The following is a 21,856-nucleotide window of genomic DNA, read 5'->3' as shown; positions in this document are numbered from 1 at the left end:
CACCAGCTGATTTCAGCATAATTTGGAGTATAAAATTGTATGTCTGAAAGAAAGGCTTTTCTGCATATATATTGTTTGAGCTCTCCTTATACCTTAGCTGAGTTAGCCCTATCTCAGCGTCACACTATTTCCTTGACTTCCCTTGTGCAAGGCTCATGTAGTAGTTGCCATCACAACCATTGCTATTGTGAAGTAGCTCAGTGATTTCGTTTGGTCATGCGGGAGGGAAAGCAAAATTGTTAGTTCTGTTAGTTTTCTGCCACCTATTGATGTAAACTGATATTTCACGTTTAAAATCTTGGAAAAAATTACCCTTTCAAAAATATGAAACCTGAACATCTAATCCTACTGCTAATGAAATTATCTGTGTCTGTTTGTTTTAATGATTAGAATGAAAAATATTTCTTTCTGTATATCATTTCTTATTTTTATGAAATTTAAGTGATTTCACTTTTTTGTTTCTGAATACATGTACTTTGCAGAATCTAGTTCCTACTACAGTATTCTCTTCATAAATAATTTGAACCCGAATGATGAAAGTTTTAATGTTACTACATTTATTCAGAATTTGTATAAAAATAGAATAAGGATGTAGAAATTTTAATACAGTAATTAAATTCATGAATATTCTATTTAAAATGCCAAGCGAATTTAGGACTTGAGAACTCATTTTCTCATTAATCCTTCCAATTAAACTTTCTACCCCTTCTCCAAGTCTTGGGGTAATAGAAGGAATAGGAAATGAGGAATACTCATTTGTAACTGGTGGATCGCTCAGGGAATCAGATTGAGGGGATAAAAAGTAAAACATGTTGAATTGAAATATTTTGGCTTATTTTTCTCCCGTATATGATAGTTTCAGGAATGAAAAATATTAAATATCAAATTGGCACTTTTACTCTCATGAGCTCATTATTAAGCAAGATGCCCAGAGAATTCATGGAATAGATTGACAGGTAAAAGTGCTACAAAATCTATACAGCAACCTTAGCCTTGATCTTGGAAGGAGGAGCCTACCTGATAGTTGCTTGACCTTCCAACAAGTCTTCAAAATACTGACAGCTAGTTAGGTCAGGATAGAAATTTTGAAATTAGCTTGTTTTATTTAAAAATTAAAAATCATTGGCACCTCCTTACCACACTCTCTAGAACACATTTTTGTTTCAGAATGATTTATTCTGAAACTCACGCAATTTTATTTTAGGAGACTTTAAACAAAGTATTACCACTGTTGCTTTCAGTGAAACTTCACAGTGATGTGATGACATGGGAGGTCCATAACAGCTGTGAATTTTCATTCTATCATACACAGAATGTTCTGATGGGCATTTATGTTTTCATATTCGAAATTCTTAGGATGAGCTCTAGTTTGTGGCATATATTCCAAAAAGAATGAATTATAATTTTTATTTGCATGAAAAACATTTTATATTTATATATATATATATATAACTTGACTAGTTTCCTGATTTAAATCAATGTGCATGTCTGAAAACCTATATTTGAAATAAGGTTGACTTCAGGACATTACTAAATGTTTAATATGATAACAGTTGACATTGAGAAAACAATTACTTTTTAATAACTGAAGCTTTCTGCTTTTAAACAATGGTTACTTGAAAATGTCACTAACCCTTTGGTGTCATTTCTTCAAAAGATGAAGTAAAATTTGTGTATGTGTGTGTGTGTGTGTGTGTGTGTGTGTGTGTGTGTGTGAGGCAGAGGTAGGGGAAGACTGTGTTTTTGATCTTCATTTTAATTCTGCAATTAGAAATTCTAGTGGAGATCTTTCATCAAATGCTTTTATGTTTAGTGATTTCTCTTAATGTATTTTTTTAGGTAACTAATTCTTTCTCTCTCTCTCTCTTCTTGTCCATAAAAAGAAACTATCGAGAGCAGAGGTATGTGATGAGAATAATCTGAACATAAAACTGAAAACCAAAAGGTTTAAATCTTGTTATCATCTTTGGAATTCATACATACCGTTATAAATTAAGTTTACTTTTGTTTTTATGTTGTAGTGGTCATAAACTAATCTTGATTTTTCATGGCCTTGAAATGATCATTTTAGTACTGTTGCCGTGGAATGTGTTAGTTTAAAATAGATCTATCATTATTTAGTTTTAATGGTTTTGTCATCCAACAAAACTATAATTAGTCATTCTTATTTGTGTTACTTTTATAGCAATATATATTTAAAAGTTGATTTTTTCCTGCCTAAAACAAAATTCCTTTACATTAAGGTGTCACCTTTGTTTACATTAGTTGATTGGCTTTTCTTCACATTTATAACACTTTTCTTGCCCAATGATTTCTAAAGGAATTTATTTTTAGTGATTGTTGTCATTTTGCTAACTTTCATTAATAAATGATAAAATTTATATAGGCACAGTATTGTGATCAGGAGAGCATCTTGGCATTTGAGGAATCAGTTTTATCTCTGCATAAGAAATTTTTTTTTTACAGATTAGATAATTGTACAGGTTTTGAAAGAAATAATTTGCATAGTAATAATCTCTGATTGCCTACTACACTATTTTTTTTTCAATAAAAAGCCCATAAACTCAGGCACTCTGTTCATATAACCTTAAAATCTATGTTTAGCCAGCAGTGTCTAAAGAGATACAAAGCATTCATGTAATTAGGTAAAACTTGCCTATTTTTTCTAAATCTAAATTAGCCCATGTTGAGGTACACTCCTCACTTTTCACATTTAAAAACTTACAATTGCTATTAACTATTGATACCAAAAAATTAAAATATACTGGAAATTGACCATCTAAGACCACATCATATAGTCCTAGTTTTATACTCAAGATGCCTATGCAGGCTCCTAACTTTTCCCACAATTGTAGGAAATGTCTGAGGCAGATTAGAAATAAGATGTAATAAATGTGACACTTTATCAGACACTAGCCACAGCTTTCATTTTTTTTTCACAAAGTAGAATTTTAAACTTTGTTCTTTTTCCTTCTATGTTATAATTTAAAATCTGTATAAGGTTTTAGCCATAAGTGGTACCCACAGGGTACCCATTGAGATCCTGGCCCAGTTAGCCATAAATATTAGAAAATAATGATCTTGCTCTGGAGTCACTGACTTCTATCATTAATGGAGAAAGTAAAACTGAAACAAAATTACTTAAATAAAGGAAATAGATTTCTTTGTGACACGTTTTAAACTCTGTGTCCAAAAAACACTGAAGAAGAGCCGAAGCTACTTATGCTTTCTGTTGGGTAGATGTTGATCAGTTATACCAGAAATGTAAATTTGGTGGCTTTCTTCAGTGAAAAATAAAATTATACTACAAAGATCAAAAACTGGTGATTTGGCTCCATTTCTGTAAGAATTAACTCTGCAGTGTAATTTAATATTGCTTACTATTTGAAAAGGAAAGCGCAGTGTCATAAATATGTAATGTAAGCAAAATTGTTATGGTGCTCTAAGACGTGTTCTCACCAGGGGTATTCTCCAGAATAAAGGAATTGCCCACATTACAAAAACAAATGGTAAATATGTAAACCTGAGCACCGATTTCTTATTCTAACTCAATATATGCATAGATACAGTTAAGAAATTTTTTGTTAGAAATCTCTTTTTTGTGCCTGATGTAATTTCATGCCTCCTGGTAATCCTGGGAGTATTACCAGTATATGATGAATACTGAGTCACCATTTCATCAATCTGGACACTCTTTGAAGTCTAGTTTATATTTTGAGAGTTGTCACTTTTCAGCAGGTACTATTTTTTTATATATTTCAGCACAAATTTTATTTATTTTTGCCCTTATGATTGTCTGAAACTTATGACTCTTAGGGTTATATGAAAAGTGAAAGTGAAGTCGCTCAGTTGTGTCCGACTCTTTGCAACCCCATGGACTGTAGACTACCAGGCTCCTCTGTCCATGGGATTTTCCAGGTATTATATAGGGTTATATAATAATTGTTAAAATGGAGAAGCTGCAAGGAATGAACTTTAGCAGGAAGTTGTGAGTATATAAATATCTTCTGAAGGACAGTCTTTTATTAGAATGTATTTTAGTGGTTATAGAGAAGGTGATAAGACCAATGGACCAAAGCCTACATTAGGAAATTTACAATCACTTGAAAATATCTGAAGATATTCCAATAAAGATGTGCCCAATTCCAAAGGATGCCAGGGAATAGAAATAAAAAATTTGAGTTGCTTTTAAATTAAGTTTTGCTCTGAAGTTCCATGGTGGGAAGACCAATCTAGAATGAATCAGAAATCTACCTGCTAGTATGTGATCTTGGGAAATCACTTAAACTTTCCCCAATCCCGAATGCAGACAAAGTTCTTTGTAATCTGTGAAGCTTTCTAGTAAGGAAAGTTACTGATATGTGGTCTCTGAAGACTTTGTGTTTCTCTAATCCTCAGATGAAAGAGATAAGTAGGTATGGTTGTCCTTAAAGAGAAAGGCAGCATTCCTGACATGAGTGAGGCCCACGCATCCTGGTGTGAAAGCATTGGTGAACATACAGCTTTGTTTTGACACTAAATACATATTAAGTATGTAGCCAGTTATGAGATTCTTTAATTAAGGATACAATGGCTCAGAAATGCCAAACTCAGCATAACTTTCAAATGACTGGAAATGTCAGGCAAGTAATTTTGTGAAGAAACCTGATAACCTGGTAAATTTTCCCACCAGAGAATGTGTCCCCCAGGTTTTCTTTATATTGATGGAATGTGTGATAGGTTTAATTTCACATCTGGCAAAAAGATTAGAAGCAAGCCCTTTTTTTCTTTTTCTTTTTGTTTATAAGCTGCCTAATAAAAGATAGAAGCCCATTCTGGGAGACAGAACTTCATACATGAATTATATCACTTTAGGCCTGCCAGGGTTGGCAACTTCCCTGGCGGTCCAGGGCAGGGGCCGAGGTTAGATCCCTGGCTGGGGAACTAGGATTCCAAATGCTGTGAGTATGGCAAAAATAAATAAATAAGTAAACAAATAAATAAATATAAATCTGCCAGTGTCATCTTGTGAAGGGTAGAGCCATGGGACTGAGGAGCCAAGGAGAATTCTTAGATATCGTCTAGTTAGAAGGATGATTATTGATAATTTTCTTTAAAATCTCCAGGAAAGAAGGCTTCCATCTATTTTTCAGTTGATGCTATTGTTTCTATTTTAGCATAATTGCTTTGGGAGTTAGCAGCTATATACTTTGCAATAAGAATTAGAAGTTTGAATTTTAGTTTTCAGGCAGTTTTGCAAATAGCAATAGAATAAACTTGGATTTATAAAGCATCCTTATTCAGGTGCAATTAAACTTGGATTTAATTCAAGTTAAATTGAATTCATTAAATTTGGATTTATAAAGCATTAAACTTGGATTTCATTAAATTTGGATTTATAAAGCATCCTTATTCAGGTGCAATATTCTTTTGTCTGAAATGAACATACATTAATGAACATACATAATATGAATCAGAATAAATAATTAGTTCATATCTTCCTGATCCATACCTTAAGCAGAAACCCCCTTCCCCATATCTTTCCTCTCTGTTACCCTGTTTTAGCCACTTTACTTTCTGCTTGTAAACCTCCCTCCTTTTTTTCCCCAAGACTTTCTTAGTTTTTTAGTTTTTTTAATATTATTATAGTGATATTCATGCATCTGTCAATGTGACTTAGTACACAGTACAAAACATTTCTTCAGACAGCAGTGTGACAATTCCAATAGCAGACAGCCCAGACACCAACAAAGCTTTGGGAAAGTGCCTCCTTCAGTCTTAAGGTTAAGACTTAATTTTTTTCATTATGATCTCCTTTTGAGTATGTGTAAGGATTATTAAGTTAAATATAGTGGTTCAGCAGACCCTTTAAGGAAAGATCAGACTTCTCTTATAATAGGAATCCTTTTTGAGGAAAAATAATTTAGCTAAATAAGTTTTATTTTCTTTTGGTTATTATTTATAGAAAAATTCACATGTCTAAAATATTTGCTTGTGATGTGGGAAATTTGAGGTAATTTTTCCATTATAAAACTTAGTACTGATCAGGCCACCTGATCCCCAAATTCTATGAAACTAGTAAAATTTAGGAAGAAAAGCATAAAGACTAGAAAAATAAATTCAATTTTAACACATTTAAAGCTATCAGTTACTTGGTCATTTATGGTCTTTTATAACAAATGATGAAGTAGTATTTTATTGATCATAGGGACCTGATATTCTCTATCTTCACTAAAGGTTAATCAGGAAGAAGTAGGTTTATAATAAGATATAATTGGATATTTAAAAAAGAATAAATTTCTGGACAGTGAAGGCTGTTAAATAGTATTAAAAGATCTTTAACAAAGTTTATCATCTGTTATTATTAACATTTTAATGCATTTACTGTGTGAAGGAGTTATATGCATTCTTTGTGGAATTTTAAGAAGAATAAAGTGTAATTTCTTTATTTCGAAGACTTCATGGTAGAGATAGAGAAGAGTCTAGTTTGCCTGGGATAAAAGCAAAGCCATGCCCCTCAAAGTTCACTGCACTTAAACTTTCCTTTCAACCCTTTGACTGAAGCCCATAGTTTATGACATGTGTAGCATTTAGGATGTTTGTGTGCAGTGTGAAAGATGAACATGGACTGCAGAGAAATTACACTGAAGGATTTGTAAACCATGCTTAGCTAAACAAACAGGCAAAACCATTGAGCCCCATCCATTGTGAGAAGCAGTCCATTTAAGCCTGCAGTCTCAGATAAGTGAACCCTTGGTAAATGCCTAAATGCCAAAACCATGTAAAGAAAGAGAATTTGGGTGCAAAGTCAAGTAAAGTCACAACTTGTATTTATTTGCTTTGAATTTATGGGCTTCCCTGGTAGCGTAGCTGGTAAAGAATCCACTTGCAATGCAGAAGACCCTGGTTTGATTTCTGGGTCGGGAAGATCCCCTGGAGAAGGGATAGGCTACCCACTCCAGTATTCTCGGGCTTCCCTGGTGGCTTAGTCGGTAAAGAATCCGCCTGCAATGCGGGAGATGTGGGTTCGATTCCTGGGTTGGGAATATCCCCTGGAGGACGGCATGGCAACCCACTCTAGTATTCTTGCCTGGAGAATCCCCATGGACAGAGGAGCCTGGTGGGATACAATCCATGGGGTTGCAAAGAGTCAGACACGACATTGCAAGTAAGCACAGCATATAAATTTGAATTTAGTAAGCCACATCTCATCAGCTTATAAAAATTATCATTAAAGGTAACAGTGACAAAAATGACTTGTTAACCATAAAGATTATTATTGGAAATGTAATGTTAATGGGATGTTCTTTGGCATTCTTTTATAAGTATTGGTATGATACAAAAGGCAATTTTCCTACCTGAGGCAACTTACAAAACTTTGATTTTTTTTATTTTTCAAAAAATTGCTAGAGCATTTTACTGATAGGAGGCAAGACAGGAAATATGATTCCAGACAGTTAAATATCTCTTCCACAAACAGATATGTCACTTGTGTTATTAACAGTATAAATATGGGAATTACATATCTTTTCTATAAAATTAATGTTTCATAATATACTGGGAAAAAAAGATTACATTTATGATCCAAAGTCACAAATACTTTGAAAGAATATGAATCAAAAGTTATATTAATCCTACATACAAATCTAATGAGAAATTTGATTTCCTTAAAGGGGAGAGGTAGATCACACAAGTTAATATAGGTGCTTTTTGTCGGTTGTAAAATTTTATTAGCCATGCCTGTCTGGGGGTCATGCACTGGCAAAAAATCAGATTAACTACCAAAGTAGGAGCATTGACAAGGCAGTTCTATCTAAAGTTTTCTACCCTGTTCCCTTTGCAGAAGTAATAAAAATATGTTCCAATCTCAGTTAATTCAAAATCAGAGCAAATAGAGTCGGTAATAGTGCAGACTATGTAGATTTTCCCTTGTTGGAGATAAAAAATTGAGGTCATCCACCAGCCACCTATAAGTATCTTTCTATAGTATCAACAAGAATTCCATTATTTTTCAACTCTTTCTTCCTCTTGCTAAATTATCTTCCTTTACATATTCTAGTGTGCAGTTAACAGAATTACATTTTTGATTGACATTTGAATCTCTTTCGATTTCTTTATATTTCTGCTAAATGAATAGTGAGGCCCCAGATTGAATAGAGAATTCAAATAATTTATTTGGATTAAATTATAGAACAGTTTAGAAATCAGTCAGTTCTTTTAAGGCCAAATTAAGATTACATTTATAGTATTTAGAAATTACAAATAGTTTACACACCACAGTGAAAAAAAGGATACCTTATCTGGGCAAGGACTGTCTGTCTTGATATGTCTTCTTCAGCACCAGGGTTTTTTTTTTGTTTGTTTGTTTTTAAAGACAAAATGGCAATTAACATCTCTAAGTGTAATGAAGTTATAGTGAAAAACCTCATCTTTTCATATTTTTCCCCTGAAACAAGGGTATATTCATCCAGATTGTAAAGACTTCAGTGATTGCATTTCTGACCTCTACAATTAGAATGACTTTAACTTGTCACATTTATTAATAATCTTACATGTTGTTATAGATTTGATTCATGTAGATCATTATCCCTACCTCTTTTTTCCTAAAATAATATTTGTATATGTCTGTGTTCATGTGTGTGTCTTGTTTTCTGACTTTGAAATGTTTATTATGCCTTAGACAGTTACCCCAGGGAGATTATGTAAAAAAGCCTGGAGATGGCGACTCTTTTTATAGCGACATTCCTCCTGGAGTCAGCACAAACTCAGCATCTAGTTCTAAGAAGAGGTCTGCTTTTCTGTCGCATTTTCAGATTTCTACCTGTTCCATCACACATTATTCCATTAGTCAGAACATTTCATTATTTTGCAGCAGGTTTGATTACTTCTTCCTTCTTTCTTGAATGTTAAAAAATAGTATCCTTTGTTCTTTGATTACTATACTTCAAAATGCCATATGCTCAGAACCAGTGGTTTAACAAATCAGGCCAGAAAACCAAACAAAAGAAAACTAAGCAAATAACAACCCTAAGTCTACATAGAAACTCCAGGGTTTTTCAATCTTGCTCTTCTACTGCTTCAGAAACTACACATAGTATTTTATTGTATTTTAAATGGTGAGCTTTATGTCATGTTTGGTAGTCAAAGAAAAAGGTTACTGTCACGCTTCAGTAAAAGCAGTTGTTAAAATAAATTGGTTATTAATATAAATGCTGCATTGAATTTTTAAAATTTTAAATTTATCAAAGCTAAGCTTGCTGTGAAAAAACGATTGCTTCTCTGTGAATCATATATTTGAATATTATGATTTTGCCTTTCATTCCTGGAATGATTAATTCTAGACTTTATAATTTAGAGCTGGTTGCCAAATTAATTTAAGCATTTTTAATATTTGAGTTTTATAGCAGTCCAGATGGGGTTAGTATATTATTTATATGTCTTAAACTTGAAGGCTGTATTCTAGCTCTATGGTCTTAAGGGAAATAAGACCATTTAAAATTCTCCATGCTTTATAAATGCTTAATAAAATAAGCTGACAGAAGAAATAAATAGAATGTTTTAGGAAATGAGACCTTCATTCACATTGAAAAAAACTTAAATATTCCTCTGGAAGAGTTTCTTTAAAATTGTTGGTAGGGCTGAAATGTATACTTTGGGCACAGTAGTTCCTTTATGGACTGAAAGGGAAATTGCTAGTTTATTGAGAAGAAACATGATCTCTTCTGAGGTTCTAAATAGAGTAATCTACAAAAATTCTGCAGTGGATCTCACTCTTTATAAACATCAGGAAAAAAAGAAATTGAAGGAATTAGTGAGATTTGGGAACTGCTGTGGAACTGTCCTCAGCATAAAGGATTTTTTTACTCAGATAACATAGCATAAATCTAAAGTTAAATTATTAGTCTTTGCATAAGGAGTACAGTTCTATAGAAGGATGTTCAAACATTTTATTCTTTTAATTCATTGGGTACTTTTTAGCTAAGAGAATGATCTTTTCTTAAAATCCTCACAGTATATATTTTCTTGATCAAATATTTAATTTTAAATCAAATCACATGGTAAATAAGTGTAAAAATCAATAGATTCCAGGAGAATTTCTATTGTTCTTTTGTACAAAATAAGAGTTACTTTATACTTAGCAAATGATGGTGAAAAATCTAGGGAATTACATAATAATTGTGCTGAGTTCCATTTATTTTCATTCATCAGTAGAAGGTTCCTTTTAAAATAGATGTTTTTAGCAATTAACTGGAATGATATATGGAAAAGATTTAAATTACAGCACTATTTTCTAAAGTACTTCAAGAAGAGCTTAAAATATTGATTTGAATCTTTAGCAGATTTTAGCAAAATCTCAATGGGTTTTGACTTTTAAACACTTAAATATTGTACCAAATTATGTGATTCCTCCTAAGTATATGCAGTTTGTCAAAATGCTTTTCTTATGTGGTTCAAGGTAGGTATGTAAATTTTGCTTCTTGTAGACAATTCATTTAAAGATGGCAGGACACAAAAAGCAGAAGGGCTTAATGGTACATGGACTTTGTGAGAGAAAGCTCCATGATAAACATCTAACTCAATTCCATTACTGGACAGTTAACCAACAGTACCATATTTGGGAGGGGGGTGCGTATTAGTGGAGAAAAATGCCAATTCTCAGAAAATAATTTTATTGTTTAAGAAAACCTAAATATTAGGTTTTGATAAAGATGAATCTTTGATAAAGGTTAACCAGGTTCAACTGAGCAATTCTTATTGAAATCTCTTGGAAGTCCATGTTCTCATACTACTTGAATGGAAGCCATTGCTTTACAATTAAGAAACATCTATGGTGGGACCCCATTATAACTCTTGCTGCATGGATTATGTAACTGAAATATGTAGTGTATTTGCTCTGTGTGGTTCTTGGGAATGTAATTGGCTTGCACTGTATCCTGATACTTTTCAATTACAAACTCTTGTAATGGGGTTCCATTGTATTTGACTTTTCTTAAATTGAATGTTGTGTAATTCTGCCTTCTTCATGAAGACTTTCATGTTTTCTTCATTCTTTCATTTCAGATTTTTTCTTTCTTATTTTAATGCTCAGTAATGCTTAGAAATGTTGCTTACTGATTTCAAAACATTCATTTGATTATATTTTTGAACAGTATATACACATTTTCAATTTCAGGTCAAATGGACTTTCTCATTCTTGGAGTGAAAGGATTCCAGACACAAAACATATTTCAGACATCTGTGAAAATGGACGACCTCGGAGTAACTCTTGGCAAGGTATAGGGCAGCATTCTGAACCCATCTGTCCACATAACCTTAATTCTGTATTGTGTGGTGCCTGGTTGTAAAGACTTGTTCTTTTTCGTTAGTTCTTCAGCTCTTCTCCCAACAGAGAGGAGAACATTTCTTATGAGAGAATCCGGTTTTTTTTCTTGGTTGGGAAATGATGGGATTTGGTAGCATCAGTGCACTGGGTACATGAGAAGGCTGCTCTGAAATTCTGTGTTCTGGGCTGGTGCTGCTGTGAATTGCATTCACTTGAAATACAGTGTAATTAAACACACAGAAATTGTTTTTTTTTTTTTTTTATATTCAAATCTAGCCATAAACCATCTTTTTCAGGTAACCTGGGAGGCAACAGAAAGAAAATCAGAGGCAAAAGATTTAGACCTCGTTCTAATTCAACTGAGTAAGTCTGAACCTCTAATGGAAAAAGACCCTGCAAGGTCCTGTGCAATTAGTGTGAAATGTTAATTAAGCTGATGATCAAAGAACTGTAAACCATACCTCTGGGTCTTGGTTTTGTCTTTTTAATCCTTTTATTTATTTATTTATTTTGCTGTTTTAAAATTAACCATGGCTTTTCTCTTTTACATAGGCATCTCCGCAACTGTGCCCATACCAATACCCCCTGTTAGTGGGGGGTCTCACCCTCGCTGCAGGCTTTGTCCTCCAGTAACCTGCCATTGTGGTGTTTTGGTTCCGTTTGAAGGGAATTTTGATAACATTCCTTTCTTCTCATCGCCCGGGGTCCAGCCATTTCAGAGGGGTCACCTTTCCTCTCCCCAATATTCACACAGCCTAGAAGCATCAGGGGGAAGTTTCCACCGTACTAGAGCATGAGAGCTGTTCGCAGTGTGAAACCACCGCTCCCAGGGCTTCATGGCCATCTAAGCATTCTCTCAGACTACTGGAATATGGGTCCCTTTAAAATTTTCCTTCTGAGGACATTTAAAAGGGTATTTCCCTAAACTTGCTCTTTAACGGAATCATTGTCACTGAATGCAACACTCTGTATTTTAAATGATAGCCACATTTTTTTTTAAGTCGGATGGGGTTAGCAGTTACATTTAAAGTCATTTATAATGAGGTAAACACCATCAGAGAAGGCAATGGCACCCCACTCCAGTACTCTTGCCTGGAAAATCCCATGGACGGAGGAGCCTGGTAGGCTGTAGTCCATGGGGTCACTAAGAGTTGGACACGACTGAGTGACTTCATTTTCACTTTTCACTTTCATGCATTGGAGAAGGAAATGGCAACCCACTCCAGTGTTCCTGCCTGGAGAATCCCAGGGATGGGGGAGCCTTGTGGGCTGCCATCTATGGGGTCGCACAGAGTCGGACACAACTGAAGCGACTTAGCAGCTTAGCAGCAGCAAACACCATACACTTTTAAAATTTGTCTCTCCACTTAAGAAAATCAAGCAAAACCAAGCTTCTTGGAACCTTTATCTCCCATCATGGAATGAAACACATCCTTAGTTTTCTTCTGGACCTTGCCACCTGGTTTTAATTAGCCATATTTTTTGGACCTACCTAATTTTTTTGTTGTTGTTTTTACTTATGTCTCACTGCAGTGTTAGTGATTATTCCCTGGATCTCTATTGCTTCTTCATGCCTTAATACTTTAAAAATCTGAATAGCAGATATTTGTTCACTGCCTGTCAGAAACTCACGTTAGCTTTTCCATCATATACCCTACCTTTTTCAGTCCAGGACAATAACATTGCCCTGAAATTTGGAGCTTCCTGCTGATGGTATTGTCTTGTAAGTGGCTTGTCAGTTTACTAGAGGATATGTTACCTTAGCAACGATAAATAGGTTCCAGCGATACCATTGCATGGTCCAGAATGGCATCATAGAACTCCATCACAAATAACTACTCTGTTAGAGTTTATCTTATACATTCCCAAAGCGCTTGAATGCTTTAGGGCTCATCATGGATAAACTCTTGGAATGTTTGATTTGTTTTGCATGAGGTCACCTGGTAAGAGCTTCTTAGCTTATCTCAGTTGCTCACAAGAGTACAGGTAAAACTGCTGAATGTTCTTCAGAACTTCCTTTGTGTAACTGTGTAGTGCTTTAACAGTATTTCCTGTAACAAGGCTTTGAAAACTCCTAAGTGAACAACCACCAGATATACAATATTGTATTAAAGCTATGAGTTTAGGACCCAAGGAATACTTGGTGTTTAGTGACATTTTCTAGCAAATCACTTACTTTTTAAAAAATTATTTATCATGCAACAAATATTATGATACTGTAGACAGCCCTTGAGAAATCTTGCCTGTGAGATAATTATTATATTTAATAAGTCATCATAATGGAGTCATCATTATGAAGAAGTATTAAGGATGCTCTCAGATTTTTCAGACTTTCAGATTTGGTTACATGACCCATATAAGCTAAATGGAACCAAGGTTGTGAAGCTGACCACTTCTCACATTCTCATATACCTTATTGTCCAGACACTATGTTTTGTTTTATTTTTCTTAAAAGAAATCCTAACACATAGCATATCAGGAATTATGTCAAGTTTTTTTTAATACTTCCCATGTTTATTAAATAATTGCAATTGCATCTGATATAACAATATCATTTGTGTGACTTATAAGAGGAGCAGTATGACCACAGACAAACATATCTTTTAAATTTTTTTTAGGTTAAGAGTTACTATCAGGTCCATTATTTCAACATGCCCTTTAGTATCTGATCATCCCAAAGGATGATGAAACATGAGTTCATTAAAGAAACCGTGCACCACAAATGCATACTGTGCTATAAAACATCCTTGTTTATTGTATTGTTTTTCCACTCAAAGCTTTTGCATCTTCCTCACTGTTGTACATGATGTAAAAACAAAAGGTTTTTGGCTTAGACTTTGTATTATATATTGTGTTTTTACAGGAGGGAGCCCCAAGCACCTGAGCCTGGGCACTCCCTCGCCCAGACAGTCCCATCCCAAGGCATAAGCTCAGGGGGCTCTGACAGCCCCCAGACAGGGAGTCTGGATCACAGGTCAGTCTCCACCTGCCCCTTCATTCTGGGCTGCCACTTAATCTCCCTCCAAGTCCCTTCCTTGGCTGAGAGCAGAGTCATTTGATCTCTGACTGACCCCCAACGTCTGCTCAGAGGTGCTCCTGGTCCAGCCAGCACTGGCTAATTTTCCTCTGCCTTTCCATTCTGGAGAACACAAAGGGCTCTCCTATCCTGTTGAATGCTTTTTTTTTTTTGCATGTTGCGCTACAAGCCAAGTCAAGCCACATAGGCAGATGCATCACAATGTGATGAAATCTCATCACTGTAGCCAGCATGACCTAGAGATTATTAGGAGGCCCACTGTGAAGACACTTTCATAGGCACATCCCCAGAGGGAATCTCGATTGAGAGCTCTCTTCAGTGACCTAGCGTGAAGTGATCACAGCTTTCTGAGATGCTCCCTGACACAGAGAGAAAGGCCTGACATGTGCAAGTCAGGCCACATGGCTGTTTGTTTCTTGGAACAGCCATGGCTGTTCCTTGGAGCTTCTAAGATTGACAGTGAAAGGAACACACGTCTCCTCCTTGAAGTGGCCGACTGCCCGTGGGTGACTGAGTTTGCTGTGCGGCTATGTTTCACCCAGTAACAGCTGCATGGGCTTTTTCTACAGTTTCCCCAGGCCAAAGCATTCACTAGCCTTTATGTGTGGCTGCACTTGCTTTTTGACTTTTTTCTTTTTGTTCAGAGTCTTAGTGGAAATCTTTATGCAAGTTTTAATTGGCTATCTCTGTCAAAAGCACAAGTTGGCAATGATTGTGGCTAAAGGCAAAAAGAAGTGTGAGTTGTGCCCAAGTCGGACGCTATCTTAGCAAAAATGGTCTTGTAAGCATGAAAAGCAAGCAAGCCCTTCCCTCAGGAGGGAACTGACGATGTTATTTTGTAGTGTACATTGGTTATAACTAAAAAGGAAAGGGAAACTTGAGGGAAAGCACTTTGGAAATATAATCTAATATTGTTTGTATAACTGTGGAAATGTATCTTGATTTAAATGTATCTACCGAAAAAACCCCCAAAAACTAAATATGGAGGCAAGAAGCAAACTTTAACCACAAAAAAAGCAGTGTATTTTATAATTTCCCCTGGTTTGTTTTGAAATAACTTTAAACATTTTACTGAGTTTAAATCTTCATTGTCTATGGTATCTCTGGAAGTTACCTTTTAAATGAGAAATCTCAGTGTAAAATTTCCAGATTCTTCTGTGACTGAATTTGTTGAATCTTTATGTATTTCACAAGGACATATTCTAAGAGGGTGTGTTTTTGCTTGGCTTCCAGGGTTAAAAATCAAAAGAAACTCTGGAAAAAAATATAAAACCTCTTGTACTCATAATTTTAACATCTTCCTTTGTGCAGTAATTCTGATGGAGACTTTGTCAGATCCATCAGGAAAATGTTAGCTAAGGTCATTATTATCCTCTGGCAATCACTCACCCAGTGATCAGACACTCAGAAGGCAACTTCTGAGGCATTTCCTACTGGAAACATGAATGTGAAGTGCACAAAGGGGAGGAAGGATGGAATGGCAGCTGCACCTAAGTTAAAACCCACCTCAAGATCATGGAGGCCTGCTGGGTCCATACTGTGTGTTGGGGCTCCAGGATCAGAGGAGTGGGCCCCTTTCTGCTCATTATAGAGCCAGCTGGATCACCTTTCTCCTAAACTCCAGCTTGGGATCTGCTCTCAGGAATGAGACAGAAGCCATGTAAAATCTTTCCTTTCATATTGGAAAAAGAGCTTGGCTTCTTTTAATTGTTCTTGGGATGTTATATTCTGAAACACCAGGTTGGAATTGCAGCCATCTGAATATTTTCAAAAAGGCCCATTATCATTTGAAAGCCAAGGAGACAAATGAGTGGTGGCCTGGAAAAAGCCTTTGGAGGTGGGTGAAGGGGGCTGTGACATTATTCTGAAAGAGAGTTTCTGATTCACTTTGGGAAACCACTGGAAAGGCTTTCCCTGAAAAGTTGAATATATGCTAGAATGCCTTGAGCCTTCTTGTAGCTGAGTTAATTGTCATGTTGTTGTACAGACTGCCTCATAATCACCCAGCATCCATCCTGGTTTATTTGCCATAGTCACTTGCATTTAGAGGGTGAAGAACATCCTTGCTAAGCTTGTGCTGTGTATTTTCAGATTTTCTATCTTGTTCTGCTTTCTTTGTTCCTTCCATTGCTTTCTGCAGGTATTTAAACCCATGGTTCAAAAGAGACTATAATGTAGCTAAGTGGGTAGAAGATGTGAATAAAAACACTGAAGGACCATACTTTAGGTATTTTATAAATTAATTTTATATCCTTTTCAAACTCTCCCAGCACATACAAATACTGTTGTGTGACTGGTTTTCTATCTTGTATCTCCCAATACAAGTTCCCATAGGTGGAAAAGGTTCTTGTTTATTTGCTGCCTTTTGACCTCTGTTTTTGGCTTCATGAGCAAGTCTAGTTCTTTTCTGAATGTTTCAAATGAACATATTTGAAAGGGTTGCCATTTAGTGCATGTCCCTATCACCATCTTCAGCTTTTTAGTAGCTTTCTCTTCATGTTATGCTATGTAGTGTTCTATGGGCATGAAGCATACTTTCCACTAATAAAGCAGCACTATTAACCTGAACAATTTAATTTCTAGAACCTAGCAGTTTCATGATGCATTTTTCCTACTTACTGCCTTAAGAGTGCATAGTACATACAAAAACTCAAGGAAAAACATGAAAAGTAATGAAATGAAATGTAGTAGAATTTTACTTTTAGTAAAAACAATTATTTGATGGAACTTGAAAATTATTGAGATACTATTGACCACAAGAGAGAGTATGGAATGTGATGAGGCTTTGTTTGTTCAGTACAGCCATTTGCTATCAGAGAAGAGCTGTGCTGAGAAGGGTGTTAAGGATTCTCAAAAAAGCCTCTAAGGAATTTTTTATTCCAGTAAGAATGTTGTTGTCTAACCCTTCAGGTGGAACCAGGAAAAAGGTCAGAAACATGATCTTGATTCACAAAAAAGCAGACAGAGTATTCCTCTATATTGGAAACTAGCAAATTTACTCAATTCACTGCAGCTCAGTTAACATTAGAGGTCAGCGAGAATTTCCAAGAGCTCCTAATGGCATTTTTCCTCTCTTTACAATATCAAACTGATTTCCTGGATGTAAACATATGCTTCAAATCTGACAACTTTGTGGACAACTAATGTAAAGAAGCAATATAGACTCAATTACTACCTCTTCGGAGCATAACTTCAACAGTTAGCTTTCAGATTCCTTATTGCCATGACTTGGATCAGCATTGATCAGATATCAAAATATGTATGTGTTTTCAACTCTCAGCACCCATACAAGGTGGACTTTCTCTTCCAGTGTACCATTTAGTTTAGACATGTATAGTTTGAGAAAATGATTAGACCAACCTGCATTTTAATTTGATCCATACATTTGCATATAACTCAAGGAAAGCATAACCCTGCTTGCTCACAAAAATATCTCCTGCTTTTATACCCCATCTTCCCCTTTCTTCCCTGCCCTCTGCTAATACCACTTTCTCACTGAACTTCATGCACATACACTCACATTCAAACATCCCACCTCACCTGTAGCTCCCAAGATGGCCAGCGTCAGCAAGACAGGTAAGATGATTTTGAATGTTATTTGGAATCTTGGCTCACCTGCGGTCCTACTTCTCCTTTCTATTTTCCTCAGGCTTGTGGGCAGATTATAACTTGTATCAGCCATGGAACCAAAACACAGCAACACAGTGACTTTGGCCCCATACGGGTAGGGCTTCCATGACCTAAATGGACTTAGCATTTTGGTAACACTGATTTGTGAAATGGTACTCCGGAAGAGTTGATTCACCTCCCCTGGGTGAGCTGAGTAGTTTATGTGGCTCCCAGAGCAGAGTTCACATTTCTTAAAATCAGCACCCAGGTCTGCCCAGAAGCTGCATGAATAAATGCAATTTGGATGGGGGAATGCTTCAGCTTCCCCCGTTGCACGTGCAAAGCTGCAAGGGCAATGGTAGAGGGTTCCTTTATCTCCTCTCATGATGAGACGTTGGTCCCTACAGTGGATAGTCACACGAAGAATGCCTTATAAAATACATATGTATGTTTAAAGGCTAGATAAAATTTAGTGGAGGGTTATAAGTTAACTGTCATATGGGGGTTAATAAGCATTATGCCCGTAAGACCTGAAAGTCAACCCAGAATTTTTGTGGAAGTGGTAAATAATTGAGATGTTCCAGGGCTTAGAACATGTGATACTAACACAACAGAGTGAATTTCATCCACTGTCCGTCCACACCAAGCCTCACATAGGAGACCCAAAGGCTTATGCTTTGCCAACCTTATGCTTATTAAGCTCAGGTCTGCTTCGTCTGCCGCCAGGTCATTCATTCAGGATTACCTGCCAAAACCACCAATGAGGGCAAAGGTCACTTTATTAATCACCCATGTGGTGTGGGGTTTGTGGCATCAGTGGGGACTCTGACTACAGCACACTGGTCCAAAAGACAGTCTAGCATTGGAAAAAGAAAAATGGTATCTATATGACTCTGAAGAGCAAAGCCAATGCAGGGAGATTTTGAGTGATCAGACTGCTTTGCTTGGGCTCCCTTACCCAGTTCTTATATGACAGTATTTGTTCAAATTGTTGTCAGTATATATTCAGATTATCACAGAGGAGCAGGCGAGGTCACAGTGAGCGCATTATCTTTTCACAGCTAGATCCTGGAGCAGTCCGCTGGTGACAGTACTCTACCAGCTCTTGGAAGGTTTCCTTGGTGTTGTGTGCTATCCACTTGATTACTCACTTCATCCGTGGTTTGTTAGTTCTTTTCCGTGATCTTGTGGAAATGTAATAACTCTGGAAAGAAACTAATGATAATAACTGTCATGTATTGGGTGCCTGCATTGTTCCTTTATTTCTTGCAACATCATGATATGTAGGCGTTCTTATTTCCTTTCTGTGTGTGGAGGACACTGAGGCAGAAGAGTAACTCGAGGTAACACAGCTAGTAAGTGTCAGAACCCAAATTACGAGCCTGGCTCTGACTCAGACATCTGTTCCTTTTCCATCAGACTCCTATAACATTTGCATATGAACACAGCCAAGTGAATTAAGGGGTGGGCATGTGTCCCACGTATGTGTGACTGGTTTTTGCCTGTTCTGAGGGACAGAAGTGAACCAAGATTAGCCTTGTCTGTGGACAGAAGGCAAACCCAGAAGGTCTGATGTAGCCCTCAAATACCCCACAATCCATCTGCACATGGACATACCTTCACTGTGTAATTCTCAATGGCACCCATTATGATTATGGGTTATTATGGCTTTAAAAAATGCAGTAATGATAATGGTTAGCATTTGTCCAGAGTTTACTTTGTAAGGTGAATGAGCTGGGTCGGTGCTTGGTTTTCGGTGGAAGCCAGATTGGAACCTCCAGGCAAGTAGCCGGGTTCAGAAAAGTGCCTGGAGGCGGTTTTGAAGAAACATTTTTCTTAGATATTTGTGAAAATTTTGAAGTTTGTTTTCACTTTCCCTAAACGAACTTACCTTACCTTGTTCTCTCCTCTTATTCTGACCCCCGCTCTGGTGCTCTGCGTCCCTCAAGAAAGTCCCCTGATGCTGTCACAGACCACTCAGTCCTAGACCTGAAGCCCCTCGCGCCTGCTAAACTGTGCTGCTTGGTTTCTCTCCCTGTTAGGGTTCAAAGTGTCAGTTAAACTGGTGTGTTAACCTGAGAAGTGCTAAATGTGTAATTTCTTTGAGGTTCTGGAGGATACCTCTTTGTTTTTAACTCATTGTTGGCTTTGGCCAGGGAGATATTTTAAGGGGAAGCTGGACTTCCAGCATCCTCATTGGAATGGCCCTGTGTATATACAAAGCTGGTCACTTGGAACCATGACCAAGTGAATGGCTGGCATGACTTTGAAGCTATAAGCCAATACCTCATGCTATGGACACACATGCACACAGCAACATGTTAAAAAGATGACTGGGTTTGTATGATCCCCTGAAGTAAATGAGATTTAGTTGTTTGTGTACCTGACTCTTCTGAACTTGGATGTTTTATCAGTAGTGATTAGGCTAAAAATCTGAACCCAGTTTAGTAGCCTTAATTTTAGAAGGATGTATTTAAAATTTAATACAAAAGTATATGCTCATTTTGAACATACTGAATTTATTTCCTAAAGATCACAGTCCTATTTGAAATGTTTTCCTAAAATTGAAAAAAAAAGCAAACATTAATTTCTGAATTAGAAAAAGATACAGTAGTACATTGCTTTAATAATACTTTAGAGGATTTGCAGTATTTATATATTCTTAGTTCCACCCATCTTCTCTTCAGTGGAGAGCTTTACTACAAGAGGCATCAAACAGTTGCAATATTCTGACAGTTCACATGAAGGACCATTTGGTCCTGGACATTTTCCAAAAATAGAGGAAACAGTAGGAATTACAGATTAAAAGTAAACTGAGTCATTCTTGATTCTTAAAATTGAATCAAATCTCAGGATTTGTAGGAAAAATTATTTCCAAACCTTAACTTGAATTCAGTGTCCATAAAATAGAAACTGACTTGAAAACTACAGCAAAACCAGAGCAAAGAATAATCTGTGGATAGGAATCAAAATTTAGAATCAGGGAGGAAAAGATATCTTTATTTGATGCAGGCAGTACAGTCAAGCGGAGAAGGCAATGGCACCCCACTCCAGTACTCTTGCCTGGAAAAGCCCATGGATGGAAGAGCCTGGTAGGCTGCAGTCCATGGGGTCTCTAAGAGTCAGACACGACTGAGCGACTTCACTTTCACTTTTCACTTTCATGCATCGGAGAAGGAAATGGCAACCCACTCCAGTGTTCTTGCCTGGAGAATCCCAGGGATGGGGGAGCCTGGTGGGCTGCCGTCTATGGGGTCGCACAGAGTTGGACATGACTGAAGCGACTTAGCAGAAGCAGCAGCAGCAGAAGGCTACCCCACCACTGACACTCACAGGCTAAATCAATCACTCACAGCAGGTGAGATGCACCCTGCTGAAATGAGTCCCAGGTGCTCCAGCACGGAGGTGTAACCACTTCAGTGATGTGGGTCATTTCCACCTTGTACCAGGAATTGAGGAGTCATGGATGTGTAGTGGTAACGTTTGTGAAATGGGTAGCTACTGCTAAATGATCATGCCTATTTTTCATTGACACAGTATAAGTTGAGGTTCTTCATTTTCAGCTTTTTTTTTTTTTTCACTTTAAAAACAAAATAGCAGATATGGGCTTTTCCAGTGCGCTTTGCTTAGTCATGGATATTACCACTGTACATGCTGAATAAAACAAGAGCAGTATAATACACCAAGAGCTCATGCACATTTTTCATAGGGAATATCTCCATGATGAGAACACATGTTCCAAATAAGAAGAGTTTTTGTTGTTGTGTTTCAAAATTCCAGTCATTAAAGTGTTGCCCCCTTTTCGACATGACAGTATACCCTACATGAGTTATCAAGATCTATGTCCATGGCTTAGAATCCTCCCCTATACAGCTATGATGATTGTAGGGACTAATCAGACCATTTTT

The 21,856-nt window shown here is 36.6% G+C and overlaps 1 protein-coding gene across 6 annotated transcripts in view; it reads left to right on the top strand.

Annotated features, from left to right (window-relative positions):
• ADAM22 (ADAM metallopeptidase domain 22) overlaps positions 1-21,856 on the top strand; it is a 240,215-nt gene that overhangs the window by 206,078 nt on the left and 12,281 nt on the right. The window contains exons 26-30 of one of the 6 annotated variants that reach the window (XM_070369432.1): positions 1,884-1,901; positions 11,153-11,253; positions 11,599-11,665; positions 14,166-14,276; positions 16,480-16,566. In XM_070369432.1, coding sequence (XP_070225533.1) covers positions 1,884-1,901; positions 11,153-11,253; positions 11,599-11,665; positions 14,166-14,276; positions 16,480-16,566 — 384 coding nt within the window. The remainder of the gene's footprint in view (positions 1-1,883; positions 1,902-11,152; positions 11,254-11,598; positions 11,666-14,165; positions 14,277-16,479; positions 16,567-21,856) is intronic. The other 5 variants (XM_070369428.1, XM_070369426.1, XM_070369430.1 and 2 more) reach the window with 5 other exon arrangements.

This window comes from Bos mutus, chromosome 4 (genome assembly GCF_027580195.1).
Source record: "Bos mutus isolate GX-2022 chromosome 4, NWIPB_WYAK_1.1, whole genome shotgun sequence".
NCBI lineage: Eukaryota > Metazoa > Chordata > Mammalia > Artiodactyla > Bovidae > Bos > Bos mutus.
The sequence above is the reverse complement of the archived record's forward strand: the minus strand, read 5'-3'. Positions and strand labels throughout refer to the sequence as shown.